General features: G+C 51.1%; 2 protein-coding genes across 2 annotated transcripts; one reads left to right on the forward strand and one right to left on the reverse strand.

The window, feature by feature from the left end:
• Window positions 1-428: 428 nt before the first annotated feature.
• On the reverse strand, window positions 429-12,233 carry BO97DRAFT_462388 (polyketide synthase A; the record flags this gene model as incomplete). Its single annotated transcript, XM_025699412.1, has 2 exons — window positions 429-6,716; window positions 6,768-12,233. The coding sequence occupies 2 exons, from the start codon at window positions 12,231-12,233 to the stop codon at window positions 429-431; spliced, it is 11,754 nt and encodes a 3,917-aa protein (XP_025547002.1).
• A 953-nt stretch (window positions 12,234-13,186) lies between these two features.
• On the forward strand, window positions 13,187-14,568 carry BO97DRAFT_462390 (dimethylallyl tryptophan synthase; the record flags this gene model as incomplete). The annotated part of the gene is made up of 2 exons (XM_025699413.1): window positions 13,187-14,328; window positions 14,406-14,568. The coding sequence occupies 2 exons, from the start codon at window positions 13,187-13,189 to the stop codon at window positions 14,566-14,568; spliced, it is 1,305 nt and encodes a 434-aa protein (XP_025547003.1).
• Window positions 14,569-15,593: the final 1,025 nt, after the last annotated feature.

A 15,593-nucleotide genomic window follows, 5' to 3' on the forward strand; every position in this document is an offset into this window, starting at 1 on the left:
CATCAAGCGACTATAAGTACAGTACAGTACATAGTCGGGAGGGCGATCCTTCGGACCTTCCTCCTTCTTCCTTCCGAAACTTCAGGAGTCTTGCTAGAATAGACTTCATCTCTTTCTCTTGGCTCGCACGCGACCAATGCGGACTACTGAGCACTGGCCAAAATTCACCCATCTCCGGGGAGGCTACAACAAGGGCCAGGCCGGTCCTCGTTCGAGGGCAGCGAAGCTGCATCTGGACACACTCTCACATGCGCATGGGTGTCCCATGGCACTGGCTTTCTTTCCTCGCTAGAACACAAACACCCACTGTTCATTCTATAGTCACGATACATATTCAACTATCCCGTCAACAATTTCCCGCAACAGCTCGCATAAATCCGCGATAGAGCTCACGAAAAAAATAAAATGACACCATGATCGCACTGTGACTACTCGACTCCGTCCTCGCCAAGGAAGGGGAAATACATGGTTTCCGAATTCTCCGCCACAGCCTCCAAGAACGCCGGAATCAACGGCTCCATACCCAACCTTGTCGCCTTTGCCGACCACTCCGTCAACCCAAGCTCCTCAAACGATCGCCCATGCACCTTTTCCATATAATCTTTGAAGCTCTTGACTGGGATTTTAGCGTTCCCCGAATGATGCCGGAAATGGACAGACGAGGTTGACGAAGCGCGTTTTGAGCTCTCCGGGAAGAAAGACGTCGCCTCTGAAGCAATTTCCTCAGCCAAGATGTCGACTTTCTGGAAGTCAAGATACCCATCCATATTGGTTAGCCGAGGGGTAGCGCTGAGGAGGTTTGAGAAGTGAAGTAGGGAGTTGAGAGCGTCTTGGTCGGGCGCATTGTCGCCGATCGGGGTGCATGGTCGGTGGATGCAGACAGATAAGGCGGTTTGTTCGGCAAGAAGCTCGAGAAATGCCTCGCTCGCCCACTTGCTGGCTGCAAAACCTTCGGAGCCGCTGGCGAGCGGCGGATGGGAGGAGACCGAGATAGGACCCAGGGATGTCTTGCCCGACTGGAGGATGACGCGCGGGGAGGAAATGTAGTGCATGGGGATCTGGGCTCGAAGAGCCAATCCGGCGAGGAAATGAGTGGACTTCAGGTTGGGGGTCCGCAGTGAGCTGTAAGTATTCAGGCAGTGGCCATGTGCGCCCGCGTGAATGATCGCGTCGATGCACGACTGCAGGGTGTCGGATTCGGCCGTTGACAGACCGAGTGTGGGATCAAGAAGACTACCATAGTATACACCAACACTGCTACTAGACGGTAGCACGCTCTCCTGTCCTTTCTCCACAGCAATACAATGAACCTTGTTGACGATGGACTTTTGAAGCAGAGCGCGCATGATGGCCCTCCCCAGAAAGCCGGTTGCGCCCGTCAAGAGAATTTCAATGCCCGATTCTCTCGAGCGACGCGGCTCAGGGCACGGGCTTACTCCCTGGAGAAGCTCTTCAGGAACAGCCGTTTCCTCGTACCAATTGATCGTGGGCACTGGGGTTTCAGCCTTTCGGTATGCAATCTTGAGCGCCATGCTGGCTAGGGTGCTCACGGCGTACAGATCCCGGAGACTGACCGAGACGCCAATAGACGTGCGAATCGCGCCTTGTAGCTTGATCAGTAATAGAGAATTCCCACCCAGAAGAAAGAAATCGGACTCGGGCTGGATCTGAGTCATGTTGGGTAGGATCCCCCTCCATAGGAGCTTGAGCTCGCCTTCACCAAGGGTCAGACGCCTGTATTCCTGCGATGGTGCATCTGAGCCCATAGCCGGCAAAGCCTCGAGTGCTTTTCGATCGACTTTGCCATTCGCCGTTCGCGGTAAATTGTCCAGGCGCACAACCGACGCCGGGCACATGTACGGCGGCAGGGGAAGGCTGGCAGCGAGGCGTCGGAGTTCGGTTTCACTTGTAGTGCGCCCAGGTGCAACAGCAACGTAAGCCACGAGATATCGGGAGTCACCGTCACCCTTAACGCAAACAACAGCAGCCGAGACCAGGCCCAGAGAGCAGTTAACCAGGGTCGCGCCCACGTCATCCAAGTCGATTCGAAGACCGCGCAGTTTGATTTCCGTGTTTCCGTCCATGCGACCCAGAAGGATGAGTGAGCCATCTTCGAGCAGGCGGCCTTTGTCGCCAGTGCGGTACATCCGAGTCCACCCCTGCGCAACATCTTCTTCTGTCGCATAGCGGTCCTCGACAAATTTCAATCGCGTCTGTTCCTGATCCAAGTATCCGAGGGCTATGCCGGCGCCACCTATACATATCTCGCCAGCGAGTCCGATGCCCACAGGGTGGCAATTATCGTCCAATATATAGATAGAGGTGTTGGGAATGGGCTTTCCGACGCTGCGCGTGTCCTCAAGCTGAGACACGTTCATCGTCTCGAACGTTGTGCAAGCGGAGATCTCCGTCACTCCGTAAGAGTCTTGAACGATAGGACATCCCCGGCCAAGTTGCACAAACTCTCGTTTGAGTTGATCAGTGAATGGCTCACCACCGAGACAGGCGTGACGCCAGAGCGTATAACCCTCAAGATGCTTTCGCCCGTGTTGGAGGATGACCATATACTCCGAAGGCGTGGCGAGGGTGAAAGTCACGTTCTCTCGACGGATCAGCTTGGCAATCTCGATAGGGTCCCCTCGTGCGGCTTGTGGAACGATGACAAGTTTGCCCCCATTCATAATAGCGTTGAGTGTCTGAGCAAGACCCATGTCAAATCCGACGGAGCTTTGCTGCAACACGACAACGTCGTGGTTCAGATGTAATTCTTCAGCCTTGGCGGCGAGATAATTGATGAACCCGACTTGCGGTAGTAGAACGCCTTTTGGTTTGCCCGTTGAGCCGCTTGTGTAAAGCAATATCGATGGGGATGTCCCACTACATTCAATCTGTGTTGCTGCATTCGAGCTCTCGGGTGTTGTAGAAGCGTTCAGGATAAGGGCGACACCCAGATTGGAAGCCGAGTTTAGCGTCGAGGTCGAGCACAGTATGACATCTGTGTCAGAAGCCTCAATAATGGCCCTGTGCCTCGATAGTGGACTACTGAGATCAAGAGGCACATAAACGGCATCAATGCAGAGAATCGCCAGCAAGCTCGCCACTGAATCCAGCGACGGTGGGCAAAGCACCGCGACCTTAGTTCCCGGGGTGATATCCTTCTCGATGAGAGCATTGGCGATGGAGTCTATACGTGCAATCAATCGACTGTATGTGTATTTCCCTGTTTCCTCGACGATGGCAATCCTTCCAGAACATCTTTCGGCAATTGTTCGGAACCTGGCCGACAAGGTCTCAGGCCACCGATGACCGAGTCGCGCGCCACGGCGTATAGACAAATGATTCTCATCGCTATTGCTGGAGAACAAAGCGCACTGCTGCACTGAAAGAGAGGAGTTCGTAGCAAACTCGGCGATCAGGTTGATGTACATATCTAAGACCAGACCTGCGGCCTCTGGGGTGTAAAGATAATCGCGACAGGTGACATCCAAGATGCAGGTGCCGACCGCGGTAGGCGTGATATGGAAAGACATGTCATAGGGCGCGTTTCCCATCACACTACCCTGATATGTCAACTTGAAGTCATCCACAGACATCTCGGTTATCTCTCCTACTCTATAGTTGATCGCGACCTGAAATAGGGGCGTATGCGTCGATGTTCGTGGAATGTCTAAGTGATCGACGACAAGATTTGAGGGCACCGATGAATGCGACAGCGCCGAAAGAACATCCTGGGAAGCTCGCTTGAACACACTGGCAAAGTTATCGCCCTGTGCAATCCGAATTTGGAGAGGCAACAGATTGACGAAGTAGCCGACCGTGCTGAGAAACTGCTCATGTTTCCGATTTGCATCACTCATACCGATGCACATGTTTTCGATGCTCAGCAGCTTGGCAAAAAGGATCTGCAGCGTTGCCAAATAGAAGTGGAATGCTGTACCTCGAAGCTTCTGACTCATACTCCGGACACCTTCTGCGAGCTCCCGACCGACTGTGCGCGTTGTGGTATGCGCATTGTAGTTTTCGGTAGCGATTCTGTATTTCACCTTAGCAATTCCCAGTAGGGGCATCACATCTGGCAGCGGTGATAGACGATTTTTCCAGTACTCGATGTCCTTGGCAAACGCGTCGCTCTTTACCGCGTCATTCTGCATAATCGAGTAGTCAATATACTGCGAGACATTGGGAGTGGGGGGCTTGTTCTCGTAGAATCCTTTGACTTCCCGGAGGAAGGTAGACCAGCTAACTCCGTCCATGATGATGTGATGATAGCTGAATATGACAGTGTGGCGGTCAGAGCCTACTGAGACCACAGTGACTCGGAATGTCTCTCCGTGCTCTAATGACCATTTGTAGAGCGCCGCCTTTACGAATTCGTGGGAAACAATCGCTGGGTCTGAGGTCTTCACATGGTGAAAGAACGGCAGCGGCTGCTCCAGAACTGCTTGCACCAGTTCGCCACTGACACGGTCCGCGAAGAAACAGGTCCGTAAGGACTCGTGTCTCGAAACAGTGTGCTCCAATGCCTGTTCAAACCTTGCCGGTTTGAAGGAGCCCTCGACCTTGTAAGATATCACAACATTGTATTGCGTTGGGTCTTTCATATAATGTCCCGCAAACCAGATCAAGGACTGGTATGGTGACATAAGCTCAAGGCGTATGAACTCCTTAGATGTCAAAGCGGTTGAGTTTGGCTTAGATGCAAAGTGTGGTGCCGTGGAGCATTCTGAGGTCGCAGAGCTTACTGGGTCTCGACCGCCAATGCATCTGTCAGACTCTGTCGTTGGGGTTACGGTGGTTTGCGTAGAATGATCACTATCTTGATCTGCCGGTCTCTCACTCAGAGATGATGCGACAACCGCTCTGCAAATCCCATCCACAGTACCGTATAACACTTCGAGAGCCGGTATCTCGATTCCGGCTTCTTTCTCAAACCAGCTGCCGATTTCGACAGCAAGCAATGAATCGCAACCAAGATCCAGGAGCTGAACATCTGTCCGCAGTTTACCCGCTGGCAGTTGTAACATGGACTGTAGTCGTTGTGTGAAAAAGGTTAAAAGTATCTGACAAGCTTCTTCCTTGCACTTAGACTGTGCAAGTCTCGCTCTGATCGTTCTAGTTGATGCAACTGGCTCCCCCTGCCTCTCCTGCATCGTTTTGCCGGAGAAAAAATGAGAGAGAATTGGGTTCGAATGCCATGGTGAGACAATTTGGTCGTCATCTGGTCGCATGGCTGATGAAAACCCAATAATTATCTCCGAACCGTCCCCCGATTTTGCCGTCACAGCCTCAGCAAAGGCATGATGGATGTCTGTCTCAGATAGGGCAGCATAGCCCTGGTTTGTCAGCTTGGCAAGCTCGTGACTGTCTAGGCTGGATCCGAAGCCCACGTCAACAACCATCCCCATCTGGACAATTGACGCGGCTAAGCCCTTCGCCCGACGTTGTTGCACCAGCTCAGACATGTACAGGCTAGCAGTATGCTGGTAGGGTTGCTCCGGGATTCCCATTAAAGCACCTAAAGACGAGAAGAGGACAAAGAATTCCAATGTAGGCTTGGAGAAAAGTTCATCGAGATACCGGGACCCTTTCATCTTGAAGTCTAACGCAATGCCAAGGTCATCGACGGCGGTATCCTCAAATACCTGAGCTGACATGCTCATTGCCCCGTAGCAAACACCGCCAACAAGCGGCAGGGTCTCGCAAATCATCTTGTAGGCTGATGACACAGATTCTCTCTCGGACACATTCATTGCCATCGTTTTGACACGAACTCCAAACCTAGAGAGATCTTCGAGCCAGTTCTGGTCTACGCGACCGTTCATGCTCGTGAGAACAAACGTTCTGGCCCCATGCCGTGCCATCCATGATATTAGAGACATCCCAAGGGGTGTAGCCATGTCAACCATGAGATAAGTTTTGGTGGGGGAGAACGATTTATTAGAGCGGAGTCCTTCGACTGGAAGGGCATTTCGGGCCGATCTAGCCCAGTCAATGATGATCGGATGAGCGTAGATGGATGCTGGCAAATTTATGATCTCATTCACCGAGTAGGTATGCTGCGCAACTGAAGAGACCTTCAAACAATGAGCTTTCGCTTCCGAATAGGCCCGCGTAATCAGCTCCCTGGTATCGGCGGACTTGAAGCGAACGCTGTGTATTGGGTCTAGTAACACTTTCCTGTAAAGGCTCCGAAGATTCGATCTAAGCGTCCCTTCCCAGCCAGTGGCCAGGTCAATAAAGCATGACACGTCTCCCGGTAACTCATTCATGATCTCTTGGCGAGTTGCTCGAGGGTGAAATTGTATCCATTCCCCTTCTGCCCTCACTTGCTTCGTGCGCGCCACGAAGTACACCTCGCGTCGACGCCAATGCGAGCTTGTCTGGATAGCTGCGATCAGGGCTTCGTGGGGCTCGTATATAAGTACGGGACCTGAGTACTGTATTGCCAATGCGAGGATACCAGCCACTAAAAAGCTGGATATAGCTTGCAGACCAGCTGGTGTGATCTCTTCTCTCTTTTCCAGGACATGTATCTCGTCTGGAATGGCGAAAATAACTGACGAGTTATGCTCTGCAATCCCCATAGCTGTTGTCTTCTTGTCTGTATAGCCGGCCCACATGAACATTCTCCTTTGGTCATCAAAGAAGAGGGGAGTCGAAAATTGCGTCTTGATAGTTATAGATCCTGCATTTCGAGAGGAAGGATCAGGGAGGCGCTGTAGAAACAATGTTTCCGTTTCTTCAGTAACTGTGATGCCCAGCTCGACGGGAGCTTGATCAGGATAGGCATCCTCGGTGATATTAAGACCCCTCCTGCCATATCTTTCGTTCCTTCTCTGGTCCCAAACCAAACGTGGAATGAAAAATGCGTGGCCATCGAAACAAAGTTCTGGCTCGTTTGTCCAGAGCAGCCCCTTTCCGGCAACTTCCGGAAGACGAGAACACAAGAGCCGCAAGAAGGTCTCTACGACCACAGTCATGCTGAGTTGGTCACGCTCCGGGACAGCCAGAAACTGCAATCGAGCATCTGAGTGTTCAGTCATCACCACTCTTCCTATGCCAGCTGTAATACTGATAGATGACGGAGCATTAGGGCGTCCGGATGTCAGCCATAGCACAGTCCTCGATCGCTCGAATAATTGTCGTACTGACAGCAAAGTATATGTAGACACTTCGTTGTCAGCTAGATTCTTATCGAGCTCGATCGCTGATATGACGGGCGCTCCATCGCCAATGTGGGCTATATTTAGATTGTCAATGTCTTCCATGATCTTGACATCCACACCAAACTGTGCTAGCATTCTTCTGAGACCTCGAACTAGGCGTGATCCTGACCAAGTCTTGCCTCCGAAGATAAAAACTCTCTTGGGCAAGGGCAATTGATTCGTTGACATGATCGGTTCTCGAAGCATGTCCACGGTGGCATCCACTGCTTGGGAGACAACCACAGAGAGACAACGTGCTTTTCCGTCTGGCATATTGTGAGTCACACTATCAACACCTGAGAATGCTGTGGAGCGCAACAATTCATCGAGCTTCATCGGAGAGACACCCTGCCATCTGCCTTGTATCTCCTCATTTCCGTACCACCACTGCGGGAATAGGTCCAAGCAAATCAGCAGGGTTATTGCCAACGGACCCGTCATCTCCACAAGGACAAGATAGCCGCCGGGCCTCAAGAGTAATCGAATCTTTTGTAGAGCTTTTTCCGGTTCGGATGTTGCAAGGTGAAGAAAAGTCGTAATCACCAGGTCGTAGCTGTCATTTATTAAGCCTTGGTCAGTAAGACTCGCGTTGAGATCTCCAACTTTGAATAGGACCTTGTCTGTGAGATTAGTGCATGCACTTTTTGCTACATCAACTAGCTCCTGGGAATTGCACGTATAGCAGTAGGAAGCAAACGTATTGCTCACGGTTTTCAAAACCTTGCTCACACACTGCATCCCCGCGCTGAGTTCCAAGATTTTCATATGGGGATGCCTGTGCACAATGCGCTTTATGGTGTCGCATATGGTTTTGTGTGTCGAGCAAAATGTCTGCCCTTCTAAGTGAAGCTCGGCTAGTCGATCAAGTCTTACTCCTGGATCGATTTGACCTCGCAGAATTGAAGGTAGGAGTGGACCAAGATGTTGTAGCAGTTCAACTTCCACCTGCCCCGTAAACTTCTCGGCAAGACCCTTGATGGAGTCCTCGGAATCTTTAAGCCATTCCAACTTCAACAAAGTGTCTTTTGAGTTTCGTTTGACTGTCTCAACTGCACGGCAAAGTTCATTGTAGACATGGCGGTGATTAGGCTTGAATGCTTTGACTTCACGCGGATCAAGCTCAGATAATGTTCTTTGAGCGTAGAACAGAGCTATTCTCTCTGTGCATATAACCCAGCTATCTTTGTTGGCTTCGGGCTTATGCTGCTCAGCAAATGCGGAGCTTCCAAAAGGATCATTTTCCCAAGCAACTCGAGCGAAAATATGTCTAGTGCCCGAATGGCCACGCTGATCTGCAGAACTCAAGGTCATGCCCTCCGCCTGTATTATGGAGTTTCCATTACAGTCAAAGATTGAAAAGTCGCCCTCCACTTGGTCGGCATTCAACGAGATCACAGACGCGTCGATGTTCAAATTGACCTCGTCCGAGGAAAAGCTTTGAAAGCGATCCTGGTGAAAAACGATCCGATTAATTCTGGAAGGTAGATAGAATGACCACATTTTTGGGATGAGAGGCGAGCAGACTGCCGCTAGAAGAGACTGGAAAGCTGTTTCAAAAGCCGCGATGGGCAATAACAACGCCGAGGAGCTGTGTCTGGACCAACGAGCAAAGGCGCTGGCATGGTGCAGAGCCCGGCGCAGGGAATTTATCGTGCGGAATGGTCCTGTACAGACGAGACTGTGGCTCTCGAGAAGTTCATACAGAGCGTCTGGCTCTACTGGTGTCAGTTTCGGCTGCCTAAAGGGTCTTGCAGGCAGCATGGTTGGTTGAGGCTTGCCCAAATGTAGGATTACACGGGCGGTGCACACCCTTTCGAGAGCTTTTTCGCAACTGGTACAGATATCGCAAGCAAAATCAAGGTCGAGCTCGGTGCTTGGTGAGGCTTTGGCCACTCTGTTGGATACTCGTAGCATAGTTATGCACTCGATCCCTGAGCCATGTTCATCCAACGCCAAAGGTCTGCAGAACTCCAGATGTTGGATTTCGAGAAGCGACAGATTACTACTGTTGGCAAAAGACCTTGCTGCTTCCATGACCAGGGTAGTATAAACTCCAGCGGATATAATTGCCTTTCCATTGTACTTATACCCTTGCAGCCACGGGATCTCTGTAAGATGCAGGATGTTTCGCCAATGGATCTCATGATGCGGGCAGTCATAAATTCGTCGTCCAAGCAACTGCTGCGACTGGTACCCCTGAAGACGATAGGTACGCGACATGCGGGACTCTCTCCAATAGACTTTCTGGTGATCCCAGCAGTACTTTGGGACTCCCTTGGGTAGTTTTGGTGTTGGTAAAGTGAATGCACGACGGTATCCGGCAATGTCAACGCGTTGGGGTCCAAAATGTTGCCAAGCGAGGCCAATAGCCAACGATGCAGCGTTCACATCAGCGACTGCACGTTTCAAAAACGAGACATAGGGAATATCCTTGTCGGTGACTTTCTTCAGCGTCTGCAAGGTGGGGGCTTTGAGGGCTGGATGAGGTCCAACCTCGATGCACATCGTGGGTGGGTCACTTTCCTGAAGCAAGAGCTGAAGCGCCTGCGAAAAGAGCACAGGTCGCACCATGTTATCCACCCAGTACTGACCAGTCAGCGAAGGTATATCACTCAAGAGACAACCGTTATCTTCTCGCACGCTAGAAATCCACCGGCATCCTTGCCGGGGTGGTCGCACTCGGATGTTGCAGGCCTTCAGAGAGGCCAGATATGCGTCGGCGCAAACGCGCATATGATGAGAATGATACGCTACGTCCACCCTCAGAACTCTGGAGAACGTACTCTTCTTATCAAACTGCTCTTTTGCTTCGAAGATGGCGTCCTGATCGCCGGAAAGCGTCACGCTTTCAGGAGAGTTGCTGGCTGCGACGACAATTCTACCGCGGAATAATGCTTGAGAGCAGAATTGCATCGCCTCATTGTAGGACAAACTGGCTGCCATCATCGCACCTGGCTGGGATAGGTACTTAGCACTGGCCAATCTTGCGTGTAGTCCACGATAATAGGCGATCTTCATGGCGTCAGATGCCGATAGGATACCGGCGGCATAGGCAGCGGCGATCTCCCCGGAGGAGTGGCCCACGACAACGTCAAGCTGTATACCAGCAGCACTCAGAAGATCGCAGATTGCAACTTCAATTGCTGTTGTTAGGGGCTGGCTCAACTCGGCTTCCGAGACTCGGGAGGATGTTTCATTCGCGATAAGCTCATCTTTCAGCGACCACGAAGGCCCATCGGGCAGACTTTCCAGGGCTCGCTGACAGCCTTCGATGGAGTTGCGAAATGTGGGACACGAACTGATCAGGTCGCGTCCCATTGCTGCCCATTGTGCTCCTTGCCCGGTAAACAGACCAAGGATGGCACCTGCTTCCCTCAGGCTCCTTGATACAGTACACTTGAGGTCGTTTTCCGGATCCGTTTCGCCCATGGCCACGGTCCTCTCCATCATACTCAAGAGCTCATCGCTGCTGGCCGCGGAGAATGATAACTTTAAAGGAAACAACGTTTTCTTGCAGCTGAGCATCCATGCCAAATCGTTTAAACACGTTGAGGGATTCTTCCTCGCATGGCTAACCGTGAGCTGAATGTTGCGCAACAAAGAAAGTCGGGTATTGGCCGAGAACACGAATGGGCCCACAAGTTTGTGTCCATCGGTTGTAGAAATCTCATCGTTATCAAGAACGAACGGATTGCCGTGTGGAATATAATTCTCAATGATGACATGCGCGTTGGTTCCGCCAAAGCCAAAGGAGTTCACACTAGCACGCATTGGAATACCAGGGGCTCGATCCGGCCATTTGAAATTCTGAGTCGGAACATGCAAGTGGTCATAGAATGGTTGAATTCTTGGATTCAGTTTATGGAAACCAAAATTCGGCGTGATGGTACAGTTTTTGACACATTCGACTGCCTTCAGCAGTCCTGCCAGGCCGGCGCAGCCTTCCAGGTGGCCAATGAGTGATTTGATCGATCCCACATGAAGCTTGTCGGTTGTGTTAAATGTGAAGTCATTCGGGAAAAAGACTGTCTGTATGGCTTGGGCTTCCGCAGGGTCTCCTGCGGGCGTGCCTGTTCCATGACATTCGAAGAACTGGCATCGATCGCTGACAGGATCCAGGCCGCTGTTGAGGTAGGTTTGTCGAATCAGATTAGCCTGGGCCTCAACACTGGGCATGGTAATACCCGGAGAGCGACCATCCGAGTTGACCAAGGTCTCTCTAATAATGCACTCGATGTCATCGCCGTCTGCTAGCGCTTGACTCAAGGGTTTTAGGATGACGGATGCACAGCCCTCACCGCGAGCGTAACCATCCGCTGCTTCATCCCACATTCGACACCTGGATGTCGGTGACAACATATGCAGTTTGGATTCATTGACGTATGTTCCTGCATCCAATATGAGATTCACTCCAGCGACAATGGCCAGCTTCGCTTCGTGGTTTCGTAGGCTCTGGACAGCATAGTGTAAGGCGACCAAAGAACTCGAGCACGCGGTATTGATCGTCAACGATGGGCCTCTCAGGTCAAAGACGTATGAGATTCGATTCGATAAGATACTAGGGGCTGTACCGGTCGCATCCCACCTCCCAATGGAATCCAGATCTCGGGTTTGGATGTCATGATAATCTGAAGTCATTGCTCCAACAAAGACTGAGGTTGAGGACCCTTGCATCTGCTGCAGGGTGTATCCTGCATCCTCCAGAGCTTCATAAGTTGTTTCCAACAATATACGTTGCTGGGGGTCCATGCATTCGGCCTCGGCGGGCAAAATGCCAAACACGGCGGCATCGAAGAGACGGGGGTCGGTGTCTAGGAGATATGCTTTGTTGGGTACGTTGGTAGAGCCATGATGCTCAGGATTGGGATGATAAAAGCCGGACAGATTCAGTCTGTCTTGGGGGATCTTGGACAAGACATCTCGTGGATTGCGAAGCAGTTCCCACAGCTCGGCCGAGGAATTGACTTTGCCTGGGAATCGGCATGCACTGCCCACAACCGCAATCGGCTCGTTCCTCGTCGTTGGCATTGCGGTCATCTCATTCATTTCTGTCACCTCTCTGATGCAGTAGTTGAGGTAGACCAGGGTCCTCCCCGCATGGCTTGGTGTTTTATACTGCTCTGCACATAAACCCCTCTTTTGGGCCCGAGATGAGGTCCGGGCGAGAACACGAACAATTGGGTTTGGTCACGGAACGCTGACCGGAAGCATCGGTTGACATCCCAGCTCTCTCCTTCTCAATCCTGTATAGCCGTGGGTGGAAAGTCCTCTAGCTGCTCAGCAGCCGTGATGAGCTAGTGTCAATTCTCTTGCGATCAGCTCTGGATTGACTTTTCGGAATGTCAGCTGAAAGCGCCCATATAACGCTTACGTACCAAACATAGTTAGACCTGATACCTCTTCACGGGTCAGAAAAGGCCAAGGGAGGAATTACCAATCGACACGCATACTGTGGAACCCTTGGAGCTGAAGACTAACTTCTGTGCAAGGTAGTGGACGTATAGACGACAAAATGGCGGGTCATTGAGCAGGGCTTCCGAGAACTCATCACACCACTTCATGCTGCAGCCTAGGTTATCCTAGACTGTTCTCGAGTTCAGGTATCCGACGTCCTCGCGGGACTGCTGGTTTGGCTGAGTTGAAACAACGACGGCATGTGTCACCTGTAAGGCGCAGCTGGATTCATTTCATCACTTTCCGAGCTGAGGAAGAAGCCACGCCCTGGAATGAGCCTACCAGGATATACATCCAGCACTGGGTCAAAGCCATCCGACTCAGTGTGAAAATCCCATGACTTGGTTTTTCATGGAACTTGGAAACTCTCTTCCCTTTCTCTGAACATATAAACTCAATCAACCTCAAGGCCGTCGTCTGGTGGGGTCCCCTCAACGGCTCTCATTCGCGGCCATCTCTTGAGCCAGAAGCAGAGTCTAGACGAGCTGGCGCAATATAGTTCGCACCTTTATTCTCCCTTTACCAGGATGGATGTCTCAGCTCAGCTACCGTTACCTTTCCAGAATCTCAGCCGCAGCTTCGCATTTTCCAATGATGACGAAGCGAACTGGTGGCGAAGCACGGGCCCGATGTTTGCACGCATGATGGCTGCCGCCGACTATGATGTGCATGCACAATACCGGTTCTTGTGTATCCATCGTGAATTTGTCATTCCCAACCTGGGTCCTTACCCCAGGAAGGGAAAGCCTTTGTGTTGGAATAGTCACTTGACACGCTTTGGACTACCCTTTGAGTTGAGCTTCAACTATTCCCAGTCAGTTCTGCGCTTTGCTTTTGAGCCTCTGGGCCCTTCCACCGGCACCGAAGTCGACCCTTTCAACACCCGCGCCATTCATCCGGTGTTGAATGCACTCAGAGCCGTTGTCTCGGAACTCGACTTAGAATGGTTCGACCACTTCCTTTCAGAGTTAGTCGTTACCGAGGAGGATGTCAGAACCATTCGAAAGAACAAGCTGGAGATTCCTCAATTCAAAACCCAGAATAAACTCGCTGCCGATCTGGATCCCAGCGGCGAGATCCTCTTTAAAACGTACATCTATCCCCGAATCAAAGCTATCGCGTCTGGAACACCGAAGGACCAGTTGATGTTCAATGCAATAAGAAAAGCTGATCCTGGTGGAAGATTGGTGGCTCCCTTGGTGGTATTGCAGGAGTTCATGGGCTCCCGGAGTTCCACCCTCATTCCCCACTTTCTTTCGTGCGATTTAGTTGAGCCTTCCAGATCTCGGATCAAGGTCTACTGCTACGAAGTTCAGCTTGAGTTCGATTCCATTGCGGCGATTTGGACATTGGGTGGACGACGAACCGACCCGGAGACGATGGCGGGTCTCGACTTGCTGAAGGAATTGTGGCAGCTGCTACCCATCACGGAGGGACGCTGTACTCCCCCAAACGGCTTTTATGAGCTTGGGGAGTCACCCATGGAGCAGCTGCCATTTATCGTCAATTTTACCTTGTCCCCCAGTAGTTCTCTTCCTGAACCTCAAATCTATTTTCCGTCATTCGGCCAAAATGACAAGGTCACTGCGGATGGCTTGGCAACATTCTTTAAGCGCGTGGGCTACACAGGGATGGCGACAACCTACGCCTTGGACCTAGCCGCATACTAGTGAGTCTTCAATCTCCTTGGATCTTCCCAGATTGCGAGGCATTTCAGGGTTGATATGTGCGGCTGACAAACCCAAGTCCGGACTTGGATATAGCCAATACAACACACCTTCAGGCTTGGATCTCTTTTTCATCCAGAGGAAACAAACCATACATGAGTACCTACCTGCACACTTTCGAGGCAATGGGCTATGCTCCCGAGAAGCCACCAGCGAGGTTCGAGGAAAGTCTGTCGACGTGAGTGGCATTGGGAGTATTCCGGAATTACCAACAAAGCACCAGCAAGAGAGTCCGTGCCATTGAAGCTCTCTCATTGCTTGCTTTTCCTTCTCCCCACTCGTCCCTCACTTGTTGTAGATATTATCTCCTCCATGTTATCTAACTTGCTCTGCTTACATATATGACTCTTGAGCTTGTCCATTTCCAGTGCCTCAAAAGTATGCCATTTGTAGCTTATAGCGGTCGCCTTGTAGTAAGAGTGGACTGCTCCTTAATGTGATGCTTACCTACTGAATGTTCCCAAGACAGGATACACCAATTTACAGTGGGCATCTCAGTCATCTTGTTGGATAAGGGGCGCATAGATGTGTTATATTTATTTAAATCGCGGCTGGTTGAATATCGAACAGGACCTTGTCCAAAGGATTGCCTCAATTCCTTCCCGGTAGGATATATAACTACAAGGCTCTCCCTTTTTACCATTTACCCCACTCGCGCACACTACATTTGATCACAATCCCGGTCAAACCTGCATGGGATGCAGTATTGTGCTACACTCTCAGCAAGTATTGACATTATTTAGCCCGACGATGGGCGAAGATGTACGCTTACAATAACGTTGACAAGAAGTATTATTAGTTGAATATAATGTTTCGTAAATAATATTCTGACACATACGACCACAGGGTGTGGAAAACAGGGCTTCCCGTCCGCTCAGCCGTACTTAAGCCACCTATTGAACGCGGCCGAGTGGAATATGAGCCCTTTCTCAGTCGCTGCTTTATGGGTGAGCAACGCTAAGACGAAGGGTGAGTGCGGGTGATTTGGGTGATGTTGTCAAGAGCGTGGGTGAGCGGGGTGAGCAGGATGAGCAAATGGGTGAGCGATCGAGTGACCAAGCGGGCCAGCCAGGCAACCAAGCGAAAAAATTTTTGAAGTTAAATAGGGCGTTTGACCTGGTTATCCATTCCTTTTTTTCTGTTCGATATACTCATTCTCAGTAAACGACTTCAAAAGTGATCCCATATCGAAAATCATCATGTCACG

The sequence above is a fragment of the Aspergillus homomorphus genome (genome assembly GCF_003184865.1).
Source record: "Aspergillus homomorphus CBS 101889 unplaced genomic scaffold BO97scaffold_57, whole genome shotgun sequence".
Lineage (NCBI taxonomy): Eukaryota > Fungi > Ascomycota > Eurotiomycetes > Eurotiales > Aspergillaceae > Aspergillus > Aspergillus homomorphus.